The sequence below is a fragment of the Phascolarctos cinereus genome, unplaced genomic scaffold (genome assembly GCF_003287225.1).
Source record: "Phascolarctos cinereus isolate Bilbo 61053 unplaced genomic scaffold, phaCin_HiC Scaffold_8;HRSCAF=390, whole genome shotgun sequence".
Classification (NCBI taxonomy): Eukaryota; Metazoa; Chordata; class Mammalia; order Diprotodontia; family Phascolarctidae; genus Phascolarctos; species Phascolarctos cinereus.
Genome location: NW_027556291.1, coordinates 30,619,976 through 30,639,562, shown reverse-complemented (window position 1 = coordinate 30,639,562; position 19,587 = coordinate 30,619,976). Strand labels below are relative to the sequence as shown.

General features: G+C 40.5%; 1 protein-coding gene across 5 annotated transcripts; it reads right to left on the bottom strand.

Moving 5' to 3' along the window:
• Nucleotides 1–6,207: 6,207 nt before the first annotated feature.
• LOC144455025 (uncharacterized) lies at nucleotides 6,208–19,583 on the bottom strand. 5 transcript variants are annotated; one of them, XR_013483655.1, is made up of 4 exons: nucleotides 18,796–19,230; nucleotides 9,121–9,322; nucleotides 8,789–8,932; nucleotides 6,208–8,043 (listed from the first exon to the last, which is right to left on the bottom strand). XR_013483655.1 is itself a non-coding variant. In XM_078147910.1 (4 exons), exons 2-4 carry the CDS (start codon nucleotides 18,860–18,862, stop codon nucleotides 7,907–7,909), a joined length of 348 nt encoding a protein of 115 aa, XP_078004036.1. In that variant the 5' UTR covers nucleotides 18,863–18,931; nucleotides 19,487–19,558; the 3' UTR covers nucleotides 6,208–7,906. The 5 variants fall into 5 exon arrangements, 3 of the variants coding, with proteins under 3 accessions (XP_078004036.1, XP_078004037.1, XP_078004035.1); XR_013483656.1 differs by having other exon boundaries at nucleotides 9,135–9,322; XM_078147910.1 differs by lacking the exon at nucleotides 9,121–9,322 and adding an exon at nucleotides 19,487–19,558 and having other exon boundaries at nucleotides 18,796–18,931.
• Between the last annotated feature and the right edge of the window lie 4 nt (nucleotides 19,584–19,587).

The following is a 19,587-nucleotide window of genomic DNA, read 5'->3' as shown; positions in this document are numbered from 1 at the left end:
AAATATTTTACATTAAAATTGAAAAAAAAAATATGTAGATCCAAATTTTGTTATAGGCCTCGATAAGGGCTCCCAGAGATTAGTAAATTGTGTGTGTTTATTATTTCAAGTGTACTTTTGTTAATATATTAAGTTTTTCTGGGTACGCATAACTCATATTCCTATAGTACTTAGTGTTTGCAAAGCACTTTTCCTCATGGTTCTGTGAGGCAGATTGCATGGCTCTTAGCCCCATTTCAGAGAATCACAGACTCGGAAGGGACTCAGAAACCATTTAATCCAACAATACAAGTATCACTTTAAAAAGAAGGAAAAAGAAATAGCACTAAAAATACTAAGAATTATTCATTAATATTTTAAAGAAACATCAACAGATATCAAACTCAGTTACTAAGAGTAGGAAAAAAAGTAATTCAATTCAAATTAAAACCAACCAGGATAGTTTCCAAATTTAAAAATAAAATATATGGTCTTTGCAAAGGTTCTTATTACATGGGATCCAGCTATCACTTACAAGCTTCCAAAGGCAAGAAACTCCATTTCACTTTTAGAAAGCTTTCATTCTGGAACAATCTTTCCTTATTGAGCTGAAACTGCCTCAGTGAAACTTCTACCTATTGGTCCTATTTCTGGCTGTAAAAGATTAGTAATCCATGCACTAGTCTGGGAGTCCTGAATCCATAACCCCTATACCATCTGTTCTTAGCTACTCCCAGCGGAAAAATAATTCATGTCACTCACATCACAAATTTCTACCTGTTCCTTGCCTACCACTAAGAAGCCTTGAATAAGGCTTTGACAGAAAAGACACGAAGGTACTGCCAGTATTTTTGCATCCAGATTTCCTTCAGGGCAAACTCAAATAGAAAAGGAAACCATGAACCCACACATAAGGATACCTGAGGATCACATATTGATTTAGAAAACCACATATAATCTATGTTTTACTATATTTTCTATTTATTTTTGTTAAATATTTGTAATTACATTTTAACCTGGCTCAGACCACATTCAGGAGTGTTGTGGTCCACATGTGGTTTATGAGCCACATTTGAAGCTTCCACTTCAGGGTATAAGATTATATCTCCCATAATGGGAAGTGTAGTAAATGTTGGAGCAATGTCCTACACGTTTCCACATATTTTATATCAGTGGGGCCCACAGTGTAAGAGGCTGAGGCTCTGGACTAGTTATATAGAATAGCAATGTCATTTTGGCAACAGGATCACTGTATGACATACTAGAAAGTGAACCAAGCTTGGGCATCAGGGAACCTAGTTTGAATTATAGCTCTATTACTAGCTCTGTGATCTTAGGTAAGTTACATAACCTCTAAGGCTGGTTTCCTCATTTTTAAAGTGACAAGAACTAAATGACTTCTGAGGTCTCTTCGCAGGTCTATGATTCTATGACTGCTGGTCACCACTACCTCTTACTTGTGTATGTTAGAGAGATATCATGGAATATCTCCAAAACAATTAGTAAAAAATTTTAAGAAAACGAATGGATTGTTGGATTGCTGATTTCCACCTAAGCCTGTGTTGTGTCTCTATTAATAAAAATCTCTAACCCTTACGTCTTATATAAGTTACTTTTATCACCTCCAAATTAAAAACCCAACTACTGATTAGCTGATCCATCAAGCTAACATATGGTCTAAACAGAACAAGGTGTTTCAAAAGCCCTTCCCATCATAACTCTCCACCCTAAATTATATGTTGTGAATACCTTACAGATAAAAACTGAAGACAGCTTCATGCTCTGGGGAAAAATATTAAAGCAGCTACTTATTGTATAAAACCAATAGAAAAGAAATGGCCTTTGCCTCTAACATACTTAGTGATCACAGCCTTCCAAATATTCTGATAGCTGGAGATGGGAAAGACAGCAAAAGAGACTGAGAGAAGGCTCTACTGATCTCTTTCAGTGGTTTTTTTTTTTTAAAGATCAGCTGAAATAGCAGCATTTTAAATTACTTACGTTAGGAATGAGAAAGAAAGCACCAAGGACAGCATGCCTACCCTAAATGACATTAATCTTTTTAGAGATTGGCATCTAAAGATAGCAAATGGAAATAGAAAAGGAGGTAGCCCCACAGAGCCCATTTCCTCACCCATGGTTTCCCTGGGGAAAAAAGTGAAAACCCAGAAAACTTGAAAGGACAATAAAATCACTTTGAAAACTTTCTTACTAACCTCTTATAGCCCTGATGCAAGTTGTGGGAAGCCTCTCTATGCCATGTGCTCAATCTCCATAGTGTCTCTGCAACAGGCATTTAAAAAAAAAAACCAACCAACTTTGCCTTTGATTCGTAAGGTGTTAGTGTTTGTTATCAGGTGATGAAGTTATCAAACAGATGTTGAGCAGGTATCCACAAACAGACTAGGTAAGCCCAGTCCACAAACCTTGGGGATAAAAGGAGAGGATGTCACAGCACAAGAACAGTCCAAAGGCAAAGAAAATTATGGAGAAAAGAGTTGTCCAGAACAAAAAGAAGAGCAGAAGACTGAGTCAGAGACTCACATCCAATGGGAGAGCAATCAAAATCAAAAACCTAGTAAATTATTCCAAATCTACATCTTGAAAGCATAGAAATGCAGCCATACTCCTTAAACCTAAGGTTATGGGGTTTATTGATAATATACAAAGAATTAGTAGAATGTACCAAAAGGATACAAGGATATATGTGTGTGTGTGTGTGTGTGTGTGTGTGTGTGTGTGTGTGTGTGTATGTGACAACCAGCTCCACTGGCCATTCAATTTCTTGGCTGTCTATTTTGGTCTCCAAGAAGCAAAGCAGTATATTAGGTGGTATGTTCCAGGAAAATTATCCCTGTACAGAACTACAGGCTAGGTCTGAGTATCCAACTGTCAGAGGTAGCACTGTTTTATACTCAGGGTGATAAAAGGGAGCGGGAGCCTTTTTCAAATGCACCAACCTAGGTTAAAAAACAAAGTCCAAGCACCTTTTGAATATATCAGTCATGAGTAAACTAGATAAGGAGACACACAGGGGTTGGTAGAAGTTCTTTCAACATTGCAGGCGCTGCAGGCATGAGTCTATCGATCATTCTAGCTGTCCCCTCCTCCCTACAGGGGACGATGCTCCATCTGACCAGACTGCATTATTTTACCCTTTGATTCCTGCTATACATAGGTTCAGCAACTAAAGCCCCTCTCCAATATACTGCATTACTATTTAATATGCCAGGAACAATAAACATAGCGCAGTGGACAGAGCGCTGGCCTTGGAATCAGGAGGACCCGAGTTCAAATCCAACCTCAGACACTTGATACTTACTAGCCATGTGACCCTGAGCAAGTCACTTAACCCCACTGCCTAGCAAAAATCACAAAAAAAAAAAGAAAAAAGGAAAAAACCATAAAATCAAAGTAGCATAGGAGCTCCTAATGAAATCCAAAAACACAGGCATAGAACAATATGTTTGAGGCCTGTCTTTGATGTATCCAGGGAAAATGCCCACCAGATTTAAGACTTCCAAGCTGGGGTGTAGGTGAATCACTGATGTCTTATCTCCTTGGTCAAAATCCTTAGTTTCTGCCATTGGCTGGAAGAATTGTCCTACATTGTCTGTAGGCAAGTAGTGATGATGTCTAGGGAGAAAGGATATATACAAGACCACCTTCATCAGAAAAGGCCCAACTTCTATTCAGTTATCCATTCTTTTTCCTCTGTAGGTGGTGAACACAAGAATATCTACCCCTCACCCCCCCACACACATACATATTTGGGGCAGTCCAACCCATGAGATACATGAGGCAAAGTAACCCAAACATAAAAGACAATATTTCTAAAAACTGGACAAAAATGGAACTACCTTTCACAATTATGACTAGGAGGAAAACGTTAAACCAAAGGGATAGGTGCAATTACAAAAGACCATTGGATCGTTGATCTAGAGCCAACAGGGACCTCAGAAGCCATTTAGTTCAACCTCCTCGTTTTATAGGTGAGAAAGAGGCCTTAAGGAGGTTAAGTGACTTACCCAAGATCACACAGAAGAGGCATGGGAACTGGTGTCCTCTATATTCAGTCAGTGCTCTTTACACTATATTAGACAATTTCTACTACGTGAAACTGAAATGGTTTTGCATCAACAAAATGCAACAAGGACAAGAAGGGAAACTGTTGACTGGGGAAAAAATTGTTTTGAGTTAAATATCTAAGTAAGATATCCAAAATATACAGGAAATTGACACAGACGTATGGGATGGAGAATCTCTCCGACAGATTAGTCAAAGGATACGAACAAACAAGTTCTCAAAAGAATACCTACAAACTATATAGATTGTTCAAAATTACTAGTAAGAAAAATGCAAATGAAAAACACTCAGGTTTCACCTCACATGCAGCCAACCTGCAAAGATGGAATTATTCAATATTAGAAATGCTGTGGAAGACAGAGCTATGAATTAGTCCAAACATTCTGGAGAATGACTAGGAATTATCCAACAACAAAAAGGAAGAAAAAGGGGATTTAAATATCCTATACTCTTTGACATGGAGATCCTATTACTGCATATATAATACCCCAAGGAAGTCAAAAAGAAAGGTCTCATACACAAAAATGTTAACCGCACTTTTGTGGTAGCAAAGAACTAGAAATAAAAAAGGTACCCATCAACTAGGGAATGGATTGATAAATTGTAGTATACAAATGGAATGGAATACTAAAAGGTGATTATGAAGAATTCGAATAAACATGGGAAGACTTCTCTATGAACCATGCAAAGTAAACAGAACCAAGTAACCAGGAAAATGACATAGGTGATTACAACACACGAAAAGAACACAATAAAACTGACTGTTCTGTAATTATACTGAGCAAGCTCAGCACCGAATGGATAAGAAACTATATCTTCTTCCTTTTGATAGTTATGTGGGGTACTATGGGTATGAAAATTTGTATATGCTGTCAGACTTAGCTAATGTGTTGGTTTTGCTTAAAAAATTATTTAATCTTTCTTACAAGGGAAGCTTCAACTGAGTAGGAAACAGAAGATATATACAGAAACCAATGCAATGGCAAAAGCAAAAAACATCCCTAAAATTTTAGAAAAATATAATGTTTAAGAGATACACGGGGCTAGCCAGTTGTAAATTTAAATATCTCTTATGTGGGGGAAAACCATTAGAGTAATTACTCCAGTGTCCATCACCCTACTCCAACTTCCAGGTCAGGTTACTCTTCACTTATAAGGAAGATACACCCAGCTCTGAATCATGGAGGAGCTGGAGGAACTATCCATCATGGATACTGAGATCCAGCTCTCACCATTTCCCTCCTAATAATGTGTGGTTATGGTTGCTTATTTTGAGAGACCTCACTCAAGCAATACATTATCTTCTTGCTCTAGTAAAATAACTCAAATCTCTCCCTCATAGTTGGGGCACTGACTTTTCACAGGTGATGCTCCATCTGGGCTACAGGGTCAGGCCTACTTTATAGGCAAGCTGAAATGGAAGAGTGGTCCTCCATTCTGTGGTTATTTGAGAACATCTCTCAAAACCTAGAGAATCCTATTTTTATTGTCAGATCTAATGCTACTACTGCATCAATCCCCAGAACAAGCAAAGATTTCAAAAGGGGCATTAGCTTTTGACTTTAGGATATAGACCAAGATAATGGCCAAATCATTACTTGTGTGACTGCCACCCCTTCTTTGCCTTACTACTCATCCACTCTTTTACCATGTAATCAGCGACAAGGCCAATAAGACCAGTGTATTCTACGTGTTGTGTGTTCTACCTACAGGCTAAGGAATTATAAATTGACATGACAAAGTTCTGCTAGACCTATTTTCCTTTATTTTTATTTTGATGCTGGTTAAGTTGGGATTCAGAATTATTAATTCATGAAATATCCTATTAGCAAAACGGCATAAAAGATACGTCCATGGTCGACAAGTTGACGGCTGCTACTTTCTAAAAAAAAAAAAAATGGACTTTTTGTTTTTATATCATCTTTATTTTGGAATATATCCCTTCATTTCTTGTACCCAGTTAATCAACCCTTGTTCTAAAGAATAAAAAGAAAAAAATTAGTTCATATCAGCACAATCAACATATCTGAGACCAATGATATAGGCAATTTTCCACTCTCAAGGTTCTCTTATCCCTTTAAAAAAAGGAGGGGGTGTATTTTCATCTGTTTTCCAGGATCAATCTTGCCATTATAATTACACAACATCCAGTTTCATGTTTTTTATTCTAAGGTACAAAACAATGTCTGGTTTTTTTTTTTTCTTTCAAAGGTTGCTCTAAGGCACTATGGGGAAGACTTGCTTTTTTTCTGTCTTCTCTCCCCCTTTTAAAGACAATGACAGGTAAGATTCAAACCTAGATCTAGCAGTATTTGAGTTTATCTATGCAGGGGTTCTCTACCCAACATACTATACATCCCCCTGCATAGGGGCTATTACTTCCAAGAAAGGAAAACAATGAGTGTCTTCAGAAAAGTTCAGTCAAGAGCTTAGTGAAGCTACTTCCTGAATCCTTATCACTGTTCCTAAATATACACCCAGAGCCAATTCAGTAGTCAGAATGTACTTTCAAGGCCAGCATTACAGATTAAAGTCCATAAGCACTCAGTAAAGAACCTATGGACCATCTCCCCTGGGTAGGTTGCCAATTCAACAACATGCCTACCACATTAATAATTTCTAGTACCAGTTTGGTTTCTTAATTTATTAAGGCTACTAAAATACAAGTATACTGTCTAATGTATAGAACCAAGAACAAAATAGGCTCACAATCTTTAACCCCCATGACTATTTTAGTTTTCTAATTAATAAAGCACTCACGGTACTTCAATCCTCAGAGAGGATGCTACCCTCACAGTAACATGCTGGATCTTACCAATACGATAAAAGTCCTTTCCCAACCACTAACAGCACAGTTTCATAAAATTTCCTAAAACAGTACTAAATATTTATTACTACATAGCATAGAAATATACAGAAAAACTGAAACAATCAAAAGAAACCATCAAAATAAAACATATGTGACTGCGGTACAGACAAAATGTATAGCTGATGCATGTCCTACATCCCTCAATATCAATAGTAGCTCACACTTAATTGGTATATACTTGCCTTCTTCAACCTACAGAAAAGCATACTGTCAATTAATCAACCAGGAAGGGAGTATAACAGACCCTCTTTTCACTAGGTCTCATGCTCAAGTCACCAGCCCAATGTTTTCATCAAGACACACGCAACATGCACACGGCAGGCTTTCCAAATGATCTCAATAGTCCCAATGCTCACCCATACCTCTCAGATGCCCTTCCAGCACCTCTCAGACCCCCTTCTATACTCTCTTCCCTCCCCACTATGGGAGTAGCTGAACAGCTTTAGTTGCCCTCAATAGCCAATTTCAAATTATAATTTAGAGAAGAAAGTAAATATTGCACTGAAAAATTAAAGTTACAGAAATCTTCCCTTGGCTCTTAGTAGTTCCACCTTGGCCCCATATATGGGAAATCTGCTATCAACCTCATTCATAACACTCAGACAACTTGCTTTTCAGCGGCCACATAGTTTATTAAAACACAGTAAAGGAGCTGTCATACAGCAAAGTTGTAAAGAAACTGCTTCCCTTGATTTATCTCCCCCCAAACCTCCTCCCAGCTTATAGATGCAGAAAAGAATAAGGGAAAGAATTGTCTTTGGAACTTGCTGAAATCAGCTCTGTGAACAACCAGAGAAAACAGGAGAATAACACTAGAGTTTGGGATCGGTCTTGTTGGTCCGATCTCACCAGGAGCTGAGGTTCATAGAAGCTACTACCATTCCAGTCCAATTCCAGCTGAAAGACTCTCTCAGAACAGCAACAGCCTGTGTCCCATCCTGCTGGCTCCATGTTGTTCCACGGTCACTGCATTTACACAAGATCTGTCCCAATTTGTCCTCCACTGTGCCCAACTTGAGCTGCAGCTAAAACAGCCAACAGCAAGCAGCAACGAGCCACGAGCAGCCAGTGGTGGTCATCCATCCCACTGGTAGCATAAAGACAATAGCCTAAAATGGTGAATGAGGACAAAGGAAGAGGAAATAGAAATTTTGTGATATGTCCATCTATATTTTCCTACCTTTTTATTTTGGTCTCACTAATTCTCTCCAGTTGGGTTTCTAAAGGGCTTCTGCAATACCTATGTCATTTCTCTACTACAAAGATATGGCACCATCGTTTTCAAATTATCATCTAAAACAAATGATCAACTATGCTACAGAAAATACTATCCCTGGTTCATCACAAATCAGGTGCATTCCCACATAATATAGCAAATCCAATCAAATTTGAACTGCCCAAATCTAAGAGGCCAACATAAAACTAAATTACTCATTTGTTTGAGAGAGTCCTATCAAGCCCCTCAGAAAAAATACATTCTGTATTTAGTGATCCAATATGATGAGGCAATACCTTTTTTCTTCCACAAAAACTGACTGACTTTACTATAGAGTGAGTGCCCCTGGGGCCCCACCTCAAATTAAAGGGCATAGAAAAGAGATTTCAAAGCATTTGCACACTGTATCTACAGCCTAGATCCCATATACAGATAATAACTCAAGGAAGGTAAACAATGCTCTCTTGGGCAACATGCTGTGACTGGGGGTGGGGGGGTCCCTCCCACTCCCAGGGTGAGGGTAAGGTAAGGGAGATTGTAGATGAGGTCTCCTCTTGGCCAGAGGAGGAATAAATTACTTGGGGATACTGTTCAGGGGGGAGACAAAGGTTGACTAGTTGAGGAAATGGGAGCAGTACTTAGATCCACAGATTCAGAGCAGCATGTTAGGTGATTGTCTCTTTGCAGGATGTGATGCATTTCCAGCCCCAGGGAGTTGATGAAGTGGGCTTCCAATTCAATGTTCAAGCTGTCTTTCTCAAGTATACCCATTGATTCCAGATCTGTGAAAATGAATGTGAAATGCATTATTAGTCTCTCCCTCCCTACTTTTCCCAAGAAATATCATGAAACAGAATAAGGCAAGGCTTCTGTACTCTTCCCCTCACCACATCCCCTATTCCAAGGAGAATAACATCCCAAGGGAATGACTGGGATAACCCACCCCACTCCCTCCTTCATTGACCACTACCTTCATAGTCTTACTAGAAGAAGGGTAGCAGTCTCAGCCAATCCAATTACTTTCTGTATTAATGAATGATCAATTTCCAAGGAGCCCTCAATCTTCAGCTGTAGGTGCTCTTTGTGACTTCACAACTCCATGTTAGGCCTGTGTCTGGTCCACGTATCAATCCCTAGACTAGTAGGAGGGGGTAAGCTTCTTGCCCTCCTTGCTTCAGACAGCCAGGTGGTCACAAATATGAATTATTAAATTATACAATTTGACAAGCTATATAGAAAAGACACAATGGTGTATGGAAACTACAGAATATCTAATTAATTTTATAAAGATCTGTACATGCACAGGCTCATGACAGAACAGGATTTACATATACATAGGAAGCCAGTCACAATACCTCCCTGCGACCCTCACCCCTGCTATCCTCATATTGTCTAAGGGAGCCTTTGGACAGCCCACTGTGCCACCTGGGAAAAATTTAGCCAGAATGAGGTACTCTAGAGAGTATTAAATGGCCAGGTAGGGAGCCTGAATCTTTTGCTCTCTAGTTGTACTTTACAACATAGCTTGAGCTTCCCTAGCAGGCTTCCACAGATATGCACATTTAATTGTTGGTGCAGTACTACTCCAAATTGGGATTTTTACTTGTTGGTGGTCTTTACAGGCCAAAATATACAACCCTGATGAATGAGGTTAGGGTGAAGATTTTCAGGGCTGCTACCCAAACGCCCTATTAGTTTTTCTAAGTCAGTTTTGAAAATCTCAAGTGGTATCACTCTCCAAGACAGTAATTTGGAGAACTTCCTTCTGTCAGTCATATGAGGTAGATTCACAGGTTTGTATAATTTGTCCATCATCAAAGTCTGATTTCCCCCAGGATGAGGATTCCCTGGTAGTTAGACCAACCCTACTCATTCTCTGTAGGAAGCATCCAGCTATAGCAGTGGGTCCTCAATCTTGGCCTATGCAGGCACCTGGCCTTAGGGGTCTCAGTCTGCTATCCAGAACATCAAGTCCTATTGCTCCATCACTCCCCAAGAATAACTAGTGATTTCAAAAGCAATGTCAAGACTATAGTCCTCCTTGAATCAGGCAAGGATAATGATGAGTTGCCATATCCATTTTTTTTCTCATCCATTCAGTCATCATGCTGTCAGCCAAACAGGGTGTAATAATAAAGAGGCTAACTTTTCAACTGATAAAACTCTTCAGTGGGTCAGATGCCAAGGCAGTGGAGACCAAGAGACAGTGAGTGTCTTCAACATGTCCTTCTACCCATTTTAAAGGGTCCTCTGTTTCTAGATGAAGCTAATTTTTCAACTGATAAAAACTCTTCAGTAGGCCAGATTCTCTTGCCTGCCAAAGCAGTGGAGGCCAAAAGACAGTATAAGTCTTCCATCCAGATATAAGGTCTTTTGCCTCCGGGTGTAAAAGGATATGAGGCAAAAACAATAAAGAGGCTACTTTTTCAACTGACAAACCTCCTCAATGGAACCAAATTCCCAGTCCTGCCAAGTCAGTGGAGGCCAGGAGATAGTCTTCCACACTTCATTCCACCCATTATCTGTTGGGATGAAAGGGGATGTGATATTTTCAAAGCTGTTGGTCTGCTCTCCTAGTATCTGAGTTAGAAAGGTAGAAGGAAAGGTTGTCTTGATCAAATTCAATCTATTGAGGCAACCTGTGGGGAAAATTAGATTTCTATTCAAGGTCTTTGATTACAGTGGCTGGGCCAGGCCAAAACATATCTAATGTAAGAAGCAGTGCATGTGTAATTGAACATTACCAGCCTCAACAGCTAAAAGAAAGCTACTATAATTAATCTGCTGTAAGATTGCAAGAAGTTAGAACAGGAATGGGGAATATGTGGCCTTCTAGTTCCTTAGGTACTGCCTTTTGACAGAGTCCAAGTTTTACAAAACAAATTCTTTTATGAAGGGGATTTGTTCTGCGAAGTTTAGATTGAAAGGGCCGCACTTGTGGACCTAGAGGGATACAATCCCCTGGGGTGGACAATCCCCTACCCAACCCTAGGCTGAATCCCTAGCAGGGGTGCTATATCTGGGAGTAGGAGGTGCTGTATCTGACACGCAAGAATCTCAACCTTATTTTAGGGCCACTTGTTCCACTCATCCAGGCATCTGGAGTTTCTTCTAGATCTCTATGTGTATCTTTTCTAACTTAATGACCATTAGAAAAACTGTTCTTTAAGCGAGGACAAGAAAACCCAGTGACACATAAAACAAAACTGGCACGTAAAAAGTAAAAGATTGCTTCAAGGTTAATAAGATGATTTACCTATATGAACTCAATCCCCACAGCAACTCTGAGGTAAATATTATAAACAATAGGATTTTAGCTTTACAGATAAGGAAACTAAGGCACTGAAAGGACAAGTGATTATGTCTGTGGTCACAAAGCTATTAAGTATCAGGCATGACAAACCCACCGATGCAGAATCCAATATTTGTGCAATACTATATCATTAATTTTTACTTCTAAATCTAGTGTTTTTCCTTCCTTTTGTTTTTCGTACTTATAAGCAAAGAAAAAACTACAAGACTCCAAGATTACATTGTTAGAGATAAGGAAGGCCCCCTCTCCTTTTCAAAGCTAAAATTGTTATCTTACAAATGGAATTCCTGAAGCTGACTTTTTAAAGTCTTTGTGCTCTGTCTAGAGGTTCTTTCTCAACTCAGAAATATCCATTTTCAGGACTGATCATTTCAGTTTTAAGATTGCAACAACTCAAGTCTAGAATTCACAATTCTTTCCAAATGTACATAGGCAAGGCATCAGGACATTTGACAAACTGGTTAAAATTCAGCCAAGATTATGAATATACAATTGTATCTATGGGAACTGAAAATAACTATGTATGACCACATTATTTTTGCTTATATTCTCTTCCATTACACATAGGGTTAATGGAAATGCATTGACAAATACTTTCCTTACACATCACTCCAGGAGTTTCACGAACTGAAATCTTTTTTTTTTTTTTGGCAAGGCAGTGGGGTGAAGTGAGTTGCCCAGGGTCACACAACTAGTAACTATGAAGTGTCTGAGGCCATATTTGAACTCAGGTCTTCCTGAATCCAGGGCTGGTGCTCTATCCACTGTACCATCTAGCTGACCCAAGAGAACTTTTTTTCTTTCCTCCTCTTTACTTTTTTTATTTTGGCAATGGGGTTAAGTGACTTGCCCAGGGTCACACAGCTAGTAACTTGAACTTAGGTCCTCCTGAATCCAGGGCTGGTGCTCTATCCACCGCGCCACCTAGCTGCCCCCTCAAACTGAAATCTTTTAACTTTGGTAATAGTCCTCTTGGCAAATTCGTACCCAACAAGTCTCTTTGGTAAACACAACTATACTAAGCACAGAATATAACAAAGTTCATCAATCACAGGAGACATGACTGCATAAAAACATGTAAATCCTTGTTCATCAAAAGAGAATAGAACAGCACAAATAACTAAATATGTGAAGAATTTAACTCTAAGAACTTCTAACAGTAAATTATATATACCAGGGTTAAGACAAAAAAGAAAGATATGTAAGGTTGATAAAGAGGGCTTACCTTCACAAGAGGGAGAATATAAAAACACAGACTAGTAAAAATAGAGGCTGCAACTTTTAGTGAACTATCTTCAAAAGATAAGAGAAAACATCAAAAATATCTTTACTGGTCCCCCTTCAAAGTCATTCCTGTTGGCATGAATGGGACTCTTCCCTCTCACCCCTTTCATCAATGCCAGTCCATCCAATCATGTCACCGAAAATCAGTTTTAATCCTCCAATAATGAAACTGCTCCAGTTAGAATCTTATCAAAGGCCAATATCTGTACCATTATGATTTTCAATTCACCAAAGTATACTGAATAAAAATATGCCCATAAAAGAATTCCAATTAAGATTAAATTAAAAGAAATACCACCTTTGCCAAATGATGCCCTCCATTTAAAAGCAGGATTCTTCAGTATCTCTTAGACTCTATATGGAAAGAAATCTAAAATCCCTCCATAAATTTCTGAATTAATCTGACACATTATTTCATGACAGTCAGCCACAGGATGATGGGTTAGACTAAATCTGAAAGTCAATTTTGTAATTGAAGGATTGGTAAATTCTCAATTAACTTTTCCCCCTCTTCTTCCAGCTTGCTGGACTTTCTCAGGTCCCTGTTGAGTTGGTGAAAGGTTGACAAACTGATATCTACCTTCTTAAATTCTTATACCTTGCAATTTGCAAGACAGAACATTCTGCAGACCAAAATAACCCTATATGCTAACATACATAAATTCAACTCCAAAAAAGACTCAATTCAATCAAATGAGTATTCATTAAGCAGATACTAAGTGCAAGGTGAGAGCAGTGGATAAAGTATGAGGAAAGATCTGTGTTCAAATTCTAACTCTGGGTTATACTAGTTATATAAACCTGATTAAGTCACCTAATTTCTCAGAACTTCAGGGAATTCTTTGGGCTAGAGACTAGGGAAAAAACTGAAAATTAAAACTACTCCCAGCCTTCAAAGAGTCTATAGCAGGGGTGGGGAACCTGCAAGCCTCAAAAGGCCACATGTGGCCCTCTAGGTCCTCGGGTATGGCCTTTTGACTGAGTCCAAGTTTTACAGAACAATTCCTTTTATTAAGGGGATTTGTTCTGTGAAGTTGGGATATGGTCTATAGTTATCCCTTCCACATGGTTTCAATAATTTCTTATGCTGGTCAGCATTAGAAATTAAATGGGAATTTGGGGGGAGTTTTGCAGAAGCCACAGAAGACACATGAAGGCCAGCCTATGACCAAATACTTAACCCAAATTTTACAATAAGGTTCTGTAAACACCCTATAAAAGAGAAAAACTTCAAACATCTTCTCTGGTATGAAAGGAGGGCCAAAAAATTTTACTCAGATTTTCCAGATCACAGAGGTCCCCACACCCTAACCCCCCTAGCCCCCAAGATGCTGAAGGGATAACTGTACATCTGTCTATCAGGGGTGGGGAACCTGTGGCCTCGAGGCGACATGTAGCCCTCTAGTGCCGCCCTTTGACTGAATCCAAACTTCACAGAACAAATCCCCTTACTAAAATGAATTGTTCTATAAAAACTGGACTCAGTCAAAAGGCTGCACCTGAGGACCTGGAATGCCACAGGTTGCCCATCCTTGGACCCTAGATATATAAGGCCTACATGCAGAGAAACATTTAACTCCGAACCAAAAGTCATTCATTTGCTCAGGGACAATGATAGGTACCCTCGAGCACTATAAAACAGAAATGTAATTTAGCTAACTTTTCTGGATCCATGCTGGGTCTTCTAACTTCTCCTGGGTTTGATTTGTTCTCCCTCTATGCAGAAGAGCAATTCCACTAATGCTCTAATGTAGCTGTTACCATCCTCCTCAGAGCCTCATCTTCAGTGGGCAGAAAAATCCATATTCCAGGGAATAACTGACTGGTGGGAGCTTAACTTGCTGTTATGCCACAGAAAACCCCAGCCCAGAAATCTAACAACCCAGGACAGAATCCCCTTCCCTCCACAGTTCTTTCCTTTGAACCCTGCTCTTCCCTGAAGGCTCTCTTGGTAATTATGTATTAGACCCGTGTCCAGCCCATGTAGCAATCCCTAAACTAATAGGAGGAATGGGTTTCTGCCTCTCCTTCCTCTGGATAGCTAGATGGATAAAAACATAATTCACTAGGTTATACATAAAAAGGACCCAATGAAGTATGGAAAGTAACCATACAGAGGATATCTAATTGAATAAAAATAAATGTATACACATATATGCTAATTGTAGAACAGTTTATGCATATCCTCCATAGGCAAATATAAAAACCAACTATTGCTACAAAATGCAGGAGGAAGAATGAACGTGATATGCCATAGTTATTTTCAACAAATATTTGTTGATTACTTCTTAACCAGATGGTGCCAGTAAGTACATCTCTGGTCAAAGCATATGGCTTACCTGACATTAGTCAGATAAAAGATTTCAAGAGCTAAGGAGAATGGTCAAAATCCAGGGCTACCCTCCTCTATCTCCCCATTCTCTTTCCTCCCCTTACAGTCAAACTCCTAGGAAAGGCTGTCTACTCTTCACTCACTTCTCAACCCCCCTGCAGTCTGGTTTCTTAACACTCAACTGAAAATTTCCAATTAACTAATAACCATTTTGGGTTTTTTTGTTTTGTTTTGCACCAAATGATCTCTTAACACATTTTAATTGTTATTCTTCTTGATCTCTTCACAACTTTAAACAGCTGACCCACTTACTTTCCTCTATGTGTTTTCATGACACTGCTCTCTCTTGGCTACCCTCCTACCTGTCTGACCTTTCCTTCTATCTTCTTTGCTGAATCATCATAGCTATCATGCCCCAAAATTCTTTTCTACATTCTTTTTTTGTGATTTAGTATTTTGTGATTTCCCCCAATTACATGTAAAAACAATTTTCAACATTCATTTTTAAAACTAGGTTCCAAATTCTCTCCCTTCCTCCCCATCCCCCACTGAGAAGGCAAGCTATTTGATACAGGTTACTACACTCTTTCTGATCTCATCAGATCCCATGGATCCAGTTATCATCTCTATGAAGATGACTCCCTGATAACTAGACCCTCACCTTTCTCCCGAGCTCCAGTTCCACATTACCAACTGATTACTGAACACATCAAACTCACCATATACCAAAGTTCTTCTGAACTTCCCTATTTTTCTTTCAAGGGTACCACTATCCTTTCACATACCCAGGTTTCAAAATGTCAGAGATAGCTTCAACTCACTCCATAAAGCTACGCAGTTGCCAAGTCTTATTGATTTTACCTTTACAATATCTCCCACATCCATCCCCTCCCTCTCTACTCACATGGCCACAACCCTAATTCAGGCTGTCATCACTCTTCATCTGGACTAATCCAAAAGCCTCCCAAATGGTCACCCTATGTCAAGGCTCTTTCCATCTAATCTATACTCCACACACCTGCCAAAGTAATATTCCTAACGCACAGGGCCCAACCACGTCACTCCTCTGCTCAGTAACTTCCAATGGCTATTACCTCTAGGATCAAATAAAACTATAGCTGGCATCTAAAAACTTTTACCTACCTTTGCAGATTATTCATTATTCCCCTTTCAAGAACCCTATAATCCAGCCCAGTGGTGTCAAGCTCAAAGAGAGATGAGAGCCACTAAACCATAGGTAAGGATCCCCACAAGCCGCATATTGACTTAGAAAACCACACATTAGCTTGTATTTTATTTTTATTTTGTTAAATATTTCCCCAACACATTTTAATGTGCTTTGGGCTACTCTTGGCAGTACTGTAGGCTCACCTCTGCTCCAGTCAAACTGGCCTTCCTACTGTTCCTCACATACAATATACTTCATCTCCCACAGCCTTGCTTTTGTACAAGCACAGATACATGCATGGCTATTTCATGCCTGAAAAGTATTCCCTCTCTCCCTTTGCCTATCAGAAACCCTACCTTCATTTAAAACGGTTCAAGAACCATATTCCATGTGAGATGACTCCCTATTACCTCTGGCTTTGAGTACTTCTCCCTCCAGTTACCTTCTTTACTCTGTGCATTTTACATACACACACACACACACACTCTTTTACACCTCCTTGATACTGCCTGGACCAGAACCTCAAACACCAGGCCTCTAATCTTATAGGTATTGAACCTCAGGCATCAGGTTTCTTATCTACAGAATGAGAGCCTTAGACACCACTTCCTTCACCTTCAAGACCTCGACCAAACCCACAGGCTCAGACACCAGACCCTCACCTCAAGGACCAGAGCTTTAGACACCAGGCCCATCATTTCCAGGAAACAGCCTCAGATACTAGACATAGCAAAATGTCTTACACACAGCAGGTACTTAATAAATGTTAAACGAATGAACTCAGACTCCTCCCCTTTCAGTAGCATTAGCAAATAGCACCACCTGAATTCATACAACTCAGCTGAGGAAAAAACAAGAACAGCCGCTAAATAAGCCATAGAGGAGATGATTGATCAACAGTTGAGGAGAGTGTACCAAGTCTGGAGTGGTGACAGATAGCTGCATACAGAAAATCTGGTAGAAGTCAATGAATTACACATAACAGACCAATGGCACCAGTGAGATTTTCATTCTCTGAGATGATCGTTTGATAATCCTATAGAGGTGACCACAGACCATTTGTGGTTACTCTTTGGTTTCCTTTCTATGGTTTCATCACAGCATCAGGGGTGGTAGTAGTAGTATGGGATGGAAGGAGGAAGGGATGAGGAATGAGGGGAGAACACAGAAACTGTAGCAGAACTGGACAGACACCTTTATGTTCACAAAAGTAGAGTTGGGGTGTCTAGTATACAAACTGGGGCTGCGCGGATAGAGTTAAATCTCCAAATGCTGAATACCGTTTATCTTTTTTTTTAAGAAGATAACAGTGAACTGAAAAATCAATTTGAATTTTAAATCATATTTAGGACACTTGGGGACTAAAGCCCTCTTGGGGAATCGAGGTTAGGAATCAAGACACTAGAGAGAAAAGAGAGTGTACCCTATCTACAATGCCTGAAATATAAATAGCCTCAGATCCTCATTTGGGCGTTTAACTTATTATCACTGACTAGTCAAATATTTAAAGAATAAAGAAAAACTACTTAAATTTTCTCTTCCTCACCTACCCTTGGTAAGAATATTAACAGTTAAGCTCATAATTAGGATCTACAGAATGGTCTTCATGTTTTGAGAATAAATAAGATGCTTCAGGGAAAACACGAAAAAAGAATACTTAACAGAGGGCGGTGAGGATATCTAGCTTGAATAAGTCAGTTGCCTTTCTGGGGATCAATTCCATTATTACCTTACATTTCAGTATTAAGCCATCTTGCAATTATAGAACTCATTTTCCCTTAACTTCCGGATTGCCTCGCGGTCTATCCTTCCCCTCTTCTAGCTCCACCCTATTCCGCCATTATTCACCACACTACACAAAATGGCCGAAGGCAATGACGCAGACACCTTTGCTAGAATACCCATAGCAAGGCGGAACCCACCACTTTTAAAGGCCGCTTATTTTCTTTCTGGGTATTAGGAATTTTACCTTATTTTTTTATATCGAACTCAAGTCCCTAGGCTTTTTTTTTTTACATCAAGCTCAAATCCCTGGGCTCCTAGATTTGCATTCCGCAATCAAGCCGAAATCACTTTAGTCTTCCTCCTAGGAGTAACCCTTATTATCTTTTAAAAGCCATTTAAGATGGCGTCTACCTTAACTAGTTGTGTGACCCTGGGAAAGTCACTTAACCCCATTGCCTCGTGGGGGGGGGGTAAGGGGGGGGAGACGGCATCTACACAAAGTAAAAAAACACCTGCCCTTGCCTGAAGTCCTCCAGGGAGAAGGCAATTTTCCTCTCCTAGCCAGCCTCTTCCGCCTCGACATAACTTCGTTAATTTTTCCTAATTTCTTTACATCGAGCCTAAACACCATTACTCCAAATTCTGCCCCGCTATACCCCCCCCAACGCCCTGCCCCGCTCCCCACCTAGCTGAATAAAGCGTCCTCCACTAACTGTCCAACACGGTAAAAAGCCTAGTAAAAGACGACAGGGCATCAAATTTTTAAAAATCTCAATATAACGCCGGAGAGGGATGGGTGGGTGGGGAGCGAAGGGACACTCACATTCTCCTGCAACGGCAGCCGGGGCTCTGCTCTGCCCTTTCCTTCCACCAAAAAGGCCACAGGGCATCGATCGCCCAGGCCCATAGCCTGAAGGCCTGCTCCTCGAGGGGCATTCGGCTACGTCCCGGGTTGGCTCCTTCGGGGGAACGACGGCTAAGACGTCCGCCCTTCCTCCCACAGAGCCCAGCACGCGAATGCCCTCCCAGACCACGACCACAAGCCTAATCCTCCTGCCACGGGGTCGCCCTTCCAATCTGGCAGGGGCTAAGAGGGTGGGACTTTAAAAAAGGGGAGGGCAAGTTTGCAGGGGAGGACGAGTGGGAGGGGCGGGAAAGGGTTTGAAAACCAAGTCTTCCCAGAGGGTGTAACGGCGGGAAAATTGCTAAGACTAGCGAGGCACGCTGTCTCTCTAGGTTGGAAGCCGCCTTCCCGCCCTTTTCCCCCCCCCCGCCTTCCCGCCCTTTTCCCCCCCCCCCCGTCTTCCCTCAATCTGGCTGGTCTCTTCCTCCCCAACTCAACTGGCCGCTTTTTTCCTTCCTCTAGGCTTTCTCTCTGCAACCCCCCTCCCCTTCCCTTCCTCTCCTTCCCCAGCTCCTCTACTCCCGACCCAGGCCATCGCCTTCTCTCTCAGCCCAACTCGCCTCCCACGCTGAGAAAAGTCGAGCGAACTTTCCCTCTACACACTACTCACAGACTACCTCCGCCTCGGGACGCTCCGCCTGTGAGCGCATGCTCAGTGGGCTTCAACGGAGCCCCACCCGACTCTGCTCATCCCCCCTCCCTTTGGTTAGA